General features: G+C 40.3%; 1 protein-coding gene across 2 annotated transcripts in view; it reads left to right on the top strand.

The window, feature by feature from the left end:
- Window positions 1-13,344, top strand: part of LOC127452151 (protein kinase C alpha type-like) — a 264,644-nt gene that overhangs the window by 154,952 nt on the left and 96,348 nt on the right. For both annotated transcript variants that reach the window (XM_051717414.1, XM_051717413.1), the window contains exon 4: window positions 11,700-11,811. In XM_051717414.1, coding sequence (XP_051573374.1) covers window positions 11,700-11,811 — 112 coding nt within the window. The remainder of the gene's footprint in view (window positions 1-11,699; window positions 11,812-13,344) is intronic.

The following is a 13,344-nucleotide window of genomic DNA, read 5'->3' as shown; positions in this document are numbered from 1 at the left end:
AATCATTTCTGAGTCTCAGGACATGAACAACTCTGAGTAGAATCTCCAAGTTATCATCTCATAATAACAGTAATTCAAACATGATGTGATTGCAGAATTCATGCTCTTTGCACACGCAGAAATTCCGTTCGGAATACACGTGACGTGACATCAATTGCGTAGTTTAGGTTACATACAATATAAACAGTGCATTCGGAATCTGCAGTCAAATTGATTTTTATTTAGACTGATGAAAATCTGTGCATGTAAACAGCCTACGTGATTTATGGAATACCATATTTATAATTATTGTGTGTTTGGATTTGTCTGTGTGTTATTGCGTATTCATCTGGATTATCCTTAAACATATAAACTGCTGGAAACCGGCATTTCTGGGAATTACTATGAATTCAGATAGGCAGTGAGACATAACATGTGTCTGAAATAACACACATCACGTTACACTGTGGTGACTGCAGGCAACAAGACGTCACACACAGTTAGTAAAACACATATGAGCCTCATTAAATTCATGCCTCTTTAACTACACACAATAGCAGCAGCTTACATACACTCCTGTTTGTTTTATTGTTAAAAGAAACATCTAGGTTTCTTAGATTAATTAGAATTTTGTTTGACAAATAAAACGCTCAGGGTATTATAACAAGCTTTAATTCCTTATTGCTGTTAACTGTACTTTAATTAATCAAGCAGTGTTTAAAATGTACATCATTATGTGATTGTAGACTGAAAAACAGGCTATTCTGCTCATTTGCAATTATTGAGCAGGGTTTTGAGTGTTACTTTTGAAATGTATTCCACTACAGATTACAGAATACATGCTGTAAAATGTCATTTGTAGCATATTCCGTTAGATTACTCTAGGTCAGTAACATAATCTAAATACTTTGGATTATTTCCAAATTTTTCACTTGTGATGACTATACACAGGTTACTAACAAGTGAAAAAAATCTGTCAGTATCGTATAACAAAATTTGTTTATATTAAAAATTCAATATCTTAAACAGCCTAAATATTTTATGCAGTGTTGCTTCTAAAACAAGATAAAGTAAATTGATCTTGTTTTAAGGATTTTTACAAGAAAACAATAAAAAAAAAAAAATTGTCATCATGAATCAAATTTTGCAGTACATTGTTGTCCTACTAGAGAAAAAACAATGATGATGTAACATGGATTTCTTTAAAAAAAAAATATATATATATATATATCATTGCGCCTGGTAACAGGTGCATGCTGGTGTGACGGTAGCCAGCTGGTACGTGATACCAGTGCAGTGTGTAAACCTCACTCTCCTGGCCTTAAAAGATGCACTAGGAACCGATGCTAGAGGCCACGGCTTTTAAAGCCTCCTTGCTAGTGTGTCAGACTCCCATGCCAGGGATCGCTGGTTTGAATCCCACCCCAAGTGGGATTTTAAGAAAATCCATGTTACATCATATTGTTTTTTCTCTAGTAGGACCTTTAATATTAGATCAACAATGTATTGCAAAATCTGATTCTTGATGAGAATTTTTTTATTGTTTTCTTGTAAAAATCCTTAAAACAAGATACATTTACTTTACCAGGAAGGCTGGTCTGGTTTCATGGTTTTAGAGGGGTTTGGGGCACTTTTCAGCTGGTCATGAAAGTAGTCAATGACTTGCGCAGAATTTCACAAGTCCTCGGAAATCAGACAAAATTGCAGTTTAAACTCTCCTTGGCGTGTTCATGAAAGTTAATTGTAACAAGGTTCGTAGATCTTCAACAAAGGAGGAAGCGGGAGACAGCGAAATCCAACCAAAAGACTTTTAATTCAGCAAAACATGACATAAAAGTGCTTTTCAGCATAACCAAAACATAAATGCGCACACACAAACACTGCTGCGTGCCTCTCTCTCTCTCTTGCTCTCCCTCTGGCATCCCTGGCTCTCTCTCCTGCTTATTGGGGAAACTCAGCACCAGGCGTGCACCCTCATGGCCCGGCCACACCTTCCTCCTCGTCACATACCCCCAACGCCCGATTCAGGCTGGGGAATCAACCGGCCTGACCTACCCCTCCCGCCCCCCCTTCCTGGAGGGGAGGAGTTGCCCCTTGGGCTGTTCTGCCGCCGGCTGGTTTTCCCCGCCTCCTGGGAACCTGAGTAGGATGTGGGGAGGGAGAGGGGAGAGAGAAAGAGAGTGGGAGAGCCCGAGAGAGAGAGAGAAAGAGGGGGTAAAGAGAGAGGGAAAAAAACGAAAAACACTCCGGTTCGCCGGCCCCAAACACGCTGTCACATGGTCCTTAGCCAGCTGCACTGCCTCCAGGCGGATGGCAGCGGGCTCCTCCGCCTCCATGAAAGAAGTTGCTATGTCCGATTCGAACAAGTCATTCTTTTGGATCAGCTCCTTTCAATGAATTGGTTGATTCAATTCACAAAACTGGTATAAATGTTTCAATTATGAATCAAAAAGATTCGGTTCTCAAGTTCAACAGACTGGATTGGAAGACTCTCAGTGAATAAAGACGTAAATTTGGGTCTTTTTATGACACAAAGCTATCGTATGGCTTCAGAAGACTTGAAATATAGCACACAAGTCATATGGACTACATTTAAGATACTTTTAAAGTGCTTTTTTTTTTGGAGCTTGTCAGATGTGGTCACTGTATTCTTTCATTGTACGGAAAAGAAAATCAGATGGGTTTGAAAGACATTTCAGTTTTAAATGAGTAAATGTTGACAGAATTCTCATTTTTGGGTACACTATCTCTTTAACTCCTTCTGCTGGTTCTCATTTATAGCTTTGACTTTGCCCATGTCTCTCAGGTCATTTCTCAGAGGTGTGTTGATGAAGGTATCAGGCTGTGTTTTTCTAGAGTTCTCTGTCTCTGACTCTCCCACTGAGCTGTGGACATCAGCCATGGAAAAAAAATGGCAAGTGTGGAAAACTGTGAGCTGCACTGACCACAAATAAAAGGTCATAGCACCATTGGTTACGTGCACACACACAGGCACCTGCAGGGAGAAAACACACACACACACACACACACACACACACACTTTGGCTTCTTCTTCAATCCTCCCCTCATCCCATGATGACAAAGGCAGAAGATTTTGTATTTTCAGCCATGACTGAATCACCACGCAGAGGTAAAGCTGATTATATCACACACAGCATGAGAGTGTATGAGTGAATGAAGAGGAACAGTAAGAATAGATGTGAGAGAAGAGAGCACAGAGATGACAGAGAGGTGAAGACCTCTAATGCTCTGTAAGACACAGCAGATGCCAAAAGTTCATTGGTTGCTCATGCATGATCAACTGTTCAATGACAAAAACTGTCCATTTTTAGATCGTTTGATAAGTGCATTAAGACAAGCAAATGGCAAATACTTTTTAAATGGAATATAAAAGCTGAATTTTTTTAATGTTTGTTAATTATTTAGTTGTTACAATAAAATACAATTTTTAACAATTAAATTAAAAATAAAACTGTGCACATCCCGTTTTACTTCCCTTTTGTTAATGCATCTCCAAGTGAAAGAATGACCAATGAGAAAACAGTGTAGGACAAGACTTGATTTATCTGTCAGGATTGGATTGCATTGGATCATTGAATGTTATTAAGGCTATGATATTAATCATTTTTTCATACTCACAGTACACAGTACAAGGAAAGTTGTTTCAGAGGTGGAGCAAGTTATTACATTTTAATTAAAGATCAGAAAGACAAAAGTTTCTTATTTTGTATTTGTTTGTTTGAAATAACATTCACTGATGAATCATGCACAGTAAGACCAAGAGCATGTATTTAGAAAGTAATTATGGAAATAATTATGATTTCAGGTGGACTTTAAAGGTGCACTCAGTAATTTTTTCCTCATTAAAAAGTTGAACTCCTAAAGACACGAATTATAATTTTGCAATATATGTAGGAAATCATGAGCACTCACATTGAAATGAAGACTCCAGTCATATCAGTAACCTTATAAAAGCTGTTTTATTCTACATGGAGAGAGTCCACACATGGGGGCTGCCATGTTAGAATCACATGACCAGCCGAATACTACTCGCTTAATCTCAGTAACCATCCTGTTATTTGACACTTTCACTCATTGATTAAAGCAATCATGACTGACTGTGAATACTACATTTCTACAATGGCATCTGAAACTGAAAACTATTGATTTTAAATGATGCTGCATCCAAGCCACTAGGTGTCAGTGTAAGTCCAAGATGACACAAAGACAAAAGTTACTGAATGCACCTTTAAGAAATCTGCCCATATGTTAAAAAAGACTTCTGCAAAAGATGGACCTGTGCACAACATTTTGTAACATACTCAAAAGTATGTACTTTCCCATCACCAACATAGTACTTTTTGTGTGTTGTAGAAGTTGTTAACTGGGAGGCAGCCATCAAGAGTTAATACTGTGGCATTCTGTTGCACCATCATGAGACTAGCCGGCAACAGGGAAAAAAAATATCAGAGATGCTATTTAAGATGCCAGGGTAGTAATTAAAGTGCTTGAATCACTCATTGTGTGCCAGTCACCTGGGTTCTCCGAGTAGCTACACTGTTTGTTTTCATCACAGTCTCTTCATTTGGCTGGACACACTTGTTTTACTTGTACTCTGGCCTTCTCAATTAGCACTTAGACAGGGCGACAAAAGCTGTCTGGAGAAAAATAGCATACTACTGTACACTAGGTTATATTTGAAAATAACTATTTATTTTCTGATCTGAAACAAAGTACCTCACCTGTTGATTCTGACTGTATACTGCATTTCAGCATTAGTTCTTGTCATACGTATACATACACCCGAAGGGGGAAGCCCAGCCGAAGCCTCCGTGTCAAGAGTGGACGAGCCCGCTCCGATGCTCATCGTCTTCCTGGGCCCCGAATAAGAGGTCGAACTCACCCTGAGATGAGCCGGCAGTCTCATCCGAGAGCCCGACCGGGGCAAGCGAGCGTGCTGAGGAATGGGAGGTCCGTGGGGGGTTACCCGGCAGAGGTGGTCCCATTGGAGTCCCCAAATCGCCCCCAGTGCTAACCGACATGGCCTCATAACCGTAGGTAGAAGGACCGAGGCGGGGAGCCGCTGGGGTGGCTTGCTTTCTTACGAAGGCAAGCCACGACCGCAATGTTGCCATGGTTATGTTCTCGCAATGAGCACAAAACCCATCCACGAACGAAGTCTCCGCATGGGCAGCACCCAGACATGTAAGACAGCGATCGTGGCCGTCAGAAGCGGAGAGATAATGACCGCAACAAGGAATAACACACAAAAGGAAAGGTATCTTTAAAAAGACGTTCCGTGTGTGCCGCTCTTTTAGAATTGAAAATATGCTCTTTTTGTTGTTCTGCCGAAGCGCCCAGGGGCGTTCTCTGCACTCCACGGGTGCAGAGGGGGAGAAGCCACTGAAATGCGCCGTAAATCCAGCAGATGAGGTGAATGAACTCAGCGGATGAATTCAGCTCAATGAATAGAACCGCTCAGCTCTGAAGAGAAAATCTGAATGAGTGGTTGCATACCAGCTCCTTTTATACCCGTATGTCCGGGGGAGTGGCATGCAAATTCCACTCGCCAATTCCCATTGGCCTTTTCTCAAAAAGCAGAGGTGTTTGGGGCTCCCAAGAGTGACCCCTAGTGTCACTACATCGACACAACGTCGAGTGAGTGACAGATAGGGAACCCCAAATAGAAATGGTAACTGAATGATCATGTCATCTCTGACAAACAGTGTTGATTTTTCATTTTTACATGAAGATCAGGGGCGGTTTAATCTGAAATCATTGATACCACAATAATAATCTGGTGTGAAACAAAGTGGTAACTCCTTCAAATTATTTTTCAGCAGTTCCTGCAAACAGTTTTACAGACAACTTCAAAGAAATTTGTAGGAAATGTGTGTTGACTTTGTGAAACAGAATTTCTGTCCATTTAAATTGAATAAGTACTGGCTTTCACAGATACACCGATCAGCCACAACATTAAAACCACCTGCCTAATATTGTGTAGGTCCCCCTCGTGCCGCCAAAACAGCACCAACCTGCATCTCAGAATAGCATTCTGAGATGCTATTCTTCTCAATACAGTTGTACAGAGCAGTTATCTGAGTTACCATAGACTTTGTCAGTTTGAACCAGTCTGGCCATTCTCTGTTGACCTCTCTCATCTACAGAACTGCCACTCACTGGATGTTTTTTGTTTTTGGCACCATTCTGAGTAAATTCTAAAGACTGTTGTGTGTGAAAATCCCAGGAGATCAGCAGTTACAGAAATACTCAAACCAGCCCATCTGGCACCAGTTCTGTGGACGGAAATGCCTTGTTGATGAGAGAGGTCAACAGAGAATGGCCAGACAAATTCTACGGTAACTCAGATAACTGCTCTGTACAATTGTGGTGAGAAGAATAGCATCTCAGGATGCTATTCTGAGATAAAGGTTGGCGCTGTTTTGGCGGCATGAGGGGGACCTATACAATATTAGTGGAGAACAGTGATCTTTTGTTTGTTTCTCAACAGGAGACTATGGGAAATGCCTTGCAAAATCTAGCCCCCAACTCTGCTCTTCACATTGAACAAGCACATATAAACAACATGCCTAAAGTGGAACAATTTGCTAAAAAGTCACCAAAACCACATATTGGTAAAGGAATTTTTGGATATGCAGCGCGCAAGCAAAAATAATTGAAATATTTTCAAACAGTGAATCATGCAAAAGTGATCTGGGACTTAAAGTTAAAACCAAAGGGTATTTTTGGAGGTCATCTCTATATACGTAGTGTTTTATCAAAAAGAGAAGAAGTACAACATTTACTGAGTGAGTCTAATTTGGACTTGATTAGACTTGGTTAAACACTAATGTTCCTACAAATATGATTGATGTCCCTGGTTATACATGTTACAGGAAAGATAGATTGTCTGGTAAAGGAGGTGGGGTATTAGTTTATATTAGAGATATTTTTAAGTGTTCTGTGATTGAATTGGAGTCTTTTGGGTTAGAATGTTTAATTTTAAATGTAGTGTTATCAGCAAGAATGAATTTTAATATTATGGTGTTATATAACCCTCCTTCTCATAATGTTTCGTTTTATCAAGATTTTGATGAACTGTTTAAATTGATTAATTGTCGTACTGAAACAATTTTATAGTAAGGATAATAGTAAGAAAAAAAAAACTTAAAATTATTGCATCTAAATATAAATTGCATCAAATGATAATGAGTCCCACAAGAATCACCCGAACAAGTAAAACATTGATAAATTTAATTTTTACAAATAAACCAGAGCGAATTACTAAAATTTACAGTTTGTTAACAGGTTTGTCAGATCATAATTTGACCTTGATTGTCAGAAAATTAACAAAACAAAGATTTCAGAGCCGTTTTTCTGGAACTAGAGTTAATAATTCACAAATTGGAATTCCCAAGCAGAAAATGCCTCAGTTTGAAAATGAGTTGAATAACATAAACTGGGAGAGTATACATCAAATTGATAATCTGAATGAGTGTTGTGATTTTTTTGATGGACACACTTGCAAATACAATACATAAGTTTACATGCTCCTTTAAAATTAACAGGAGAAAAGTTTTTTTTTGCCTTGGATAAATACTGATATTCATCTGCTAATGAAAAAGAGGGATCTAGCATTGAAAAAATATATACAGTGTATCCGGAAAGTATTCACAGCGCTTCACTTTTTGCACATTTTGTTATGTTACAGCCTTATTCCAAAATGGATTAAATTCATTATTTTCCTCAAAATTCTACAAATAATACCCCATAATGACAACGTGAAAGAAGTCACATGTACATATGTATTCACAGCCTTTGCCATGACACTCAAAATTGAGCTCAGGTGCATCCTGTTTCCACTGATCATCCTTGAGATGTTTCTACAACTTGATTGGAGTCCACCTGTGATAAATTCAGTTGATTGAACATGATTTGGAAAGGCACACACCTGTCTATATAAGGTCCCACAGTTAACAGTGCATGTCAGAGCACAAACCAAGCCATGAAGTCCAAGGAATTGTCTGTAGACCTCCGAGACAGGATTGTATCGAGGCACAGATCTGGGGAAGGGTACAGAAAAATGTCTGCAGCATTGAAGGTCCCAATGAGCACAGTGGCCTCCATCATCCGTAAATGGAAGAAGTTTGGAACCACCAGGACTCTTCCTAGAGCTGGCCGCCTGGCCAAACTGAGCGATCGGGGGAGAAGGGCCTTAGTCAGGGAGGTGACCAGGAACCCGATGGTCACTCTGACAGAGCTCCAGCATTTCTCTGTGGAGAGAGGAGAACCTTCCAGAAGAACAGCCATCTCTGCAGCACTCCACCAATCAGGCATGTATGGTAGAGTGGCCAGACGGAAGCCACTCCTCAGTAAAAGGCACATGACAGCCTGCCTGGAGTTTGCCAAAAGGCACCTGAAGGACTCTCAGACCATGAGAAACAAAGATTGAACTCTTTGGCCTGAATGGCAAGCGTCATGTCTGGAGGAAACCAGGCACCGCTCATCACCTGGCCAATACCATCCCTAGAGTGAAGCATGGTGGTGGCAGCATCATGCTGTGGGGATGTTTTTCAGTGGCAGGAGCTGGGAGACAAGTCAGGATCGAGGGAAAGATGAATGCAGCAATGTACAGAGACATCCTTGATGAAAACCTGCTCCAGAGCGCTCTGGACCTCAGACTGGTGCTTCCAACAGGAGAACGACCCTAAGTACACAGCCAAGATAACAAAGGAGTGGCTCCGGGACAACTCTGTGAATGTCCTTGAGTGGCCCAGCCAGAGCCCAGACTTGAACCCGATTGAACATCTCTGGAGAGATCTGAAAATGGCTGTGCACCGACGCTCCCCATCCAACCTGATGGAGCTTGAGAGGTCCTGCAAAGAAGAATGGGAGAAACTGCCCAAAATATGTGTGCCAAGCTTGTAGCATCATACTCAAAAAGACTTGAGGCTGTAATTGGTGCCAAAGGTGCTTCAACAAAGTATTGAGCAAAGGCTGTGAATACTTTTTTTTTCATTTTTGATTTAATAAATTTGCAAAGATTTCAAACAAACTTCTTTCACGTTGTCATTATGGGGTATTGTTTGTAGAATTTTGAGGAAAATAATGAATTTAATCCATTTTGGAATAAGGCTGTAACATAACAAAATGTGGAAAAAGTGAAGCGCTGTGAATACTTTCCGGATGCACTGTATCTACAAAATTACAAACAGATATATTGATCTTTAAAGGTCTAAGGAATAAAGTGGTTAGTGAACTGAGAAAAGCAAAGTCATCTTATTTCATGCAGTTGTTTGCTGATTCACAGGGTAATAGCTCACTTATTTGGAAACATATGAATAAATTAACCAATCAGAAATCCAGTCAAAGTAAAGACATAATAAAATTGAATATTAATGGAAAGGTTAGTACTGTTGCTTTGGAAATTCTGTTTGTTTATCACATGATGTAGTAAGAAATTCATCTTCATCCTTTTATATTTCACAGGTTGATCAAGATAAAATCGGTAAAATTATTAATCAATTAAACAGTTCAAAAGCTAAAGATATATTCTGTTTAGATGGCCTTTTCTTATTAAAAAACAGTGCAACACTGGTAAGGCCAATAGCACAATTGGTAAATGTATCTATTAAAACTGGTAAGTTTCTACAAAATCTTAAAACAGCTGTGGTGACCCTAGTTTTTAAGTCTGGAGAGATTGATGAGGTGTATAATTATAGACCCATCTCAATTACTCCAGTAATTTCCAAAGTATTAGAAAAGTTAGTTGTTGGAACAATTAATGAATTACCTGGAAAAAAATAATCTCTTAAACTTTGGATTCCGGCCAAAGTATTCAACAGAAATGGCTATATGTCATATTATAGATACCATAAAAAGTAGTTTGGTTCAAGGAAAAGTAGTGGGAGCAGTATTTTTAGACTTTAAAAAAGGCTTTTGATACTGTGAATCATGAAGTACTCATAAATAATGCCACTCATCCTATAATATACGGGATCGTCCCATATTTAAAGATGAATTGATGCATCCCTTATTGAATCAATACAGGATGCATCAATTGGTCCGATGCTGGTCCGATGGTGTCACGGTTCAATATTGTTAATTTAATTTGAAATTCTTTGGAAATGTTGCCACCGGTGGGTAAGGGACCATCTGAAAAGTCCACACATTGTGCTAAAATGTGCTAAATCTGTGACACGTGTGGGAAGAGACCATCTGAAATATCAGCCAACTTACCCCTCAACCACCCACCCCTAGGTCAGGAGCTCTAGAGCAGGGGAAATCAATTAAAGTTCCAAGAGGTCCAGTCTCTACAGTTCCTTCCCAGCAATAGTCCAGAAAATAATACATAGCTTACATGGTGTTAGTAGTCATATGGCTATGAAATTGTATAATATATATTTCTGAATAGTTTTTATAACTTGCCATGTTAGCAGCAATAGTCCTTTGTAAAGAAATAAAAAAATGAATCCTAAACAGTCAAAACGGTCTCTTCAAAACTGGGCAGGGATGAGGACATTGGGGGCCTAGAGACAGCCAAATTAGTGGGGTCTGAGGGATCTTCTTCCAAAGGATTCAAATATTTCATCAGTTGGATATAAATATTAAAAGATAAGATCAACAGTTCGTTTTGAAGCTGAATGATAGCAGTCCAGTTTTTGTGTTAAAATATTTTTACATTCAGAATATATAGTATGTGTACGGGACATAAGAGGCATTTTGATAGATAAACAATTCTGTATGGGGGTTCAGGGGTGTCCCCTGAGAGAAAATGTATAGAATCGACCATTTTTATATCTTTCTTAAAGTGAAAATCTACTAACAAACAAACAAACAAAAAATGATCTAGTGCTGAATGCGCTATTCCAGCTCCGTGCGCGTACACGCGTATGCTTACACAATCACATAGCCAGGTGTCAGATAACTAGCACAAAGATTTAGATCTTGTTCCAGATTGAATCATCCTTCGGTCCGGATTCGGACCAGAGCCAGCCTATCGAGTACCCCTGCTCTAGAGACAGTGTCCCATATTTTACATCTTCAAAAGTGAAAACCCTAGACTGGTCCCATAGCTAATTTGTGCATCTGGAGCTTTCAACAGTCACTGGAGACCCAAACCTTGGCTTTTGTTTTGCTGTGTTGTTCAGCAAAAGCTGGGTCAGAACTGGCCTTTTATTTGCTCAGTTGGTTCTGGAAATAAGGGCAAAAGTTTCTGTTTAGTGATATAGATTTCTTTCCAAAAGTCATAGCCTATTTGACTCAAAACTCTCTCAATATTGTCACACAGCAGTTGAGTCTGACAGCTCTTTATGAATGTTGGATTAATAGTTTAATTATGGGATGACTCAAGACGCCTCAACTCACATAAGAGCAAATTCACATTCTCGTTTATTTCCCATCACTCACAGACAGATTAATTGGTGGCTCTATTTGCATGCCACATTGAAATAACCCTTCAGAGTTATGATTAACTTCCTGCATATAAAATAACCTCTCTGAAACTCAGAGAGGACTTTTCCTCCCACTTTCAATGTGGTAAAAGAGAAACCTACATTATTAAGAGCATCACTGTTACTATTGATCATAACACTAAATATTAAACTTTGGCATATAACTTGCCCTGCACAATTTACAGACATAAAATGTGTACATTGTGTATTCTGTGTACATTGTAAGTGATCAACTTTTGATTTTGTTCCTCTTGGACTTCTCTGCAGGACCCCAGAAGCAAGCACAAGTTTAAGATCCACAGCTACGGCAGTCCAACCTTCTGCGATCACTGCGGCTCACTGCTATATGGACTCATACACCAGGGGATGAAATGCGACAGTAAGTGAAAACCTCCCACCATGCCCTTTCACTCTCACGCTGCAAAACACAATTTTCTTGTCTTGTTTTACAATAGAAATATCTAAAAAATACTTAAAGATACATTTACTTGAGAAGCATGATGACATAATATAATTTTGGTGAGGTTTAAATTGGGGTCCCTGGATACATACATTAAATAGTTGTAATGAACTGGCCATGGAGATGGTGTTAGGATCCATGTACTGGAAGTTTATTAGAATACAAGCAAACAATCCAAATCGGCAGGCAAATAGAGATAGTCGTTATGCAGGCGGTATAATCCAATAAACCAAAAAGACAGTCCAACAAGGCAAACAAAACAAAGGGGTATCCAAAAAGCAGAAAATCCAGGAATCAGGCAAAGGTCATAACAAATAAACAATCAGTAATGGCAATGGAAAAACGCTTGGTAAGGCAGGGTAAGCTGGCAATACTTCGCAACGGGACAGTGGAAACAGCATGGTATTTATATAGTTCAGACAGGAAGTAACCAATGAAGAAACGGTACAGAGTTAGTATTTGGGAGAGGGCTCCCTCTGGTGGTTGGTAGGAGGGGTAACAACCTCAGATGTTATAGACCCCCCCCCCACCGAACAACTCCTGGTGTTCTTCTGCTGGGACGTCCCCTTGGTCATGGTGCTGGACAATCAGGATGGGCAAGATGAAATTCTTGTATCAGGGATGGGTCCAATATGTCCTTGGCAGCTACCCATGATCTCTCCTCTGGTCCTTAACCCTCCCAGTCCACCAAGTATTGCATCTGGCTCCCTCGTTGTCTTGAGTCCATGACCATATACACTGGGGCTCCATCTACCTCCAGTGGAGGTGGAGGCTCAGAATCCGTGGTTCCGGAGTCAGATGCTGGGTGGACGGGTTTCAGCAAGGACACATGGAAGGAAGGAGTGATATGGTAATTAGCAGGAATCTCTAAACGGTAAGTAATTGGGTTTATTTGATGGATAATTTTGAAAGGACCCACATACTTTGGACTGAGCTTCCTGCAGGGTAGCTGCAACTTGAGATCCCTTGTGGACAACCAGACCCTCTGTCCTGGCTGATAGTTGGGATGGGGATGCCTCTGCCGGTCAGCCTGGAAACGTTGAGCTCTGACAGCTCGCTGTAACCGGACATGTGCACTGTCCCACACCCTCTCGCTTTGCCTAATCCAATCGTCCATCGCTGGCACCGTAGAAGGTTCTGCTGACCAAGGGAACATCGGGATTTGGTAGCCCAGCACGCATTGGAAGGGGGTTAGACCCGTAGAAGTATGGGTGAGGGAGTTCTGTGCATATTCGGCCCAGGGCCGGAAGTCGCTCCATCTTTCCTGTTCACGGCAACAATAGCTTCAAAGGTATCTGCCAATCTCTTGATTCAGACGTTCCACCTGTCCATTGGCCTGAGGGTGATAACCAGAGGTGAGACTCACATTAATGTCCAACTGTTTGCAGAATGCCTGCCAAACTCGTGACATGAACTGTGGACCTCGATCGGACACGATGTCCTCTGGTAATC

Source organism: Myxocyprinus asiaticus, chromosome 14 (assembly GCF_019703515.2).
Source record: "Myxocyprinus asiaticus isolate MX2 ecotype Aquarium Trade chromosome 14, UBuf_Myxa_2, whole genome shotgun sequence".
Lineage (NCBI taxonomy): Eukaryota > Metazoa > Chordata > Actinopteri > Cypriniformes > Catostomidae > Myxocyprinus > Myxocyprinus asiaticus.
Note: the sequence above shows the minus strand (reverse complement) of the source record. Positions and strands in the feature narration are given on the sequence as shown.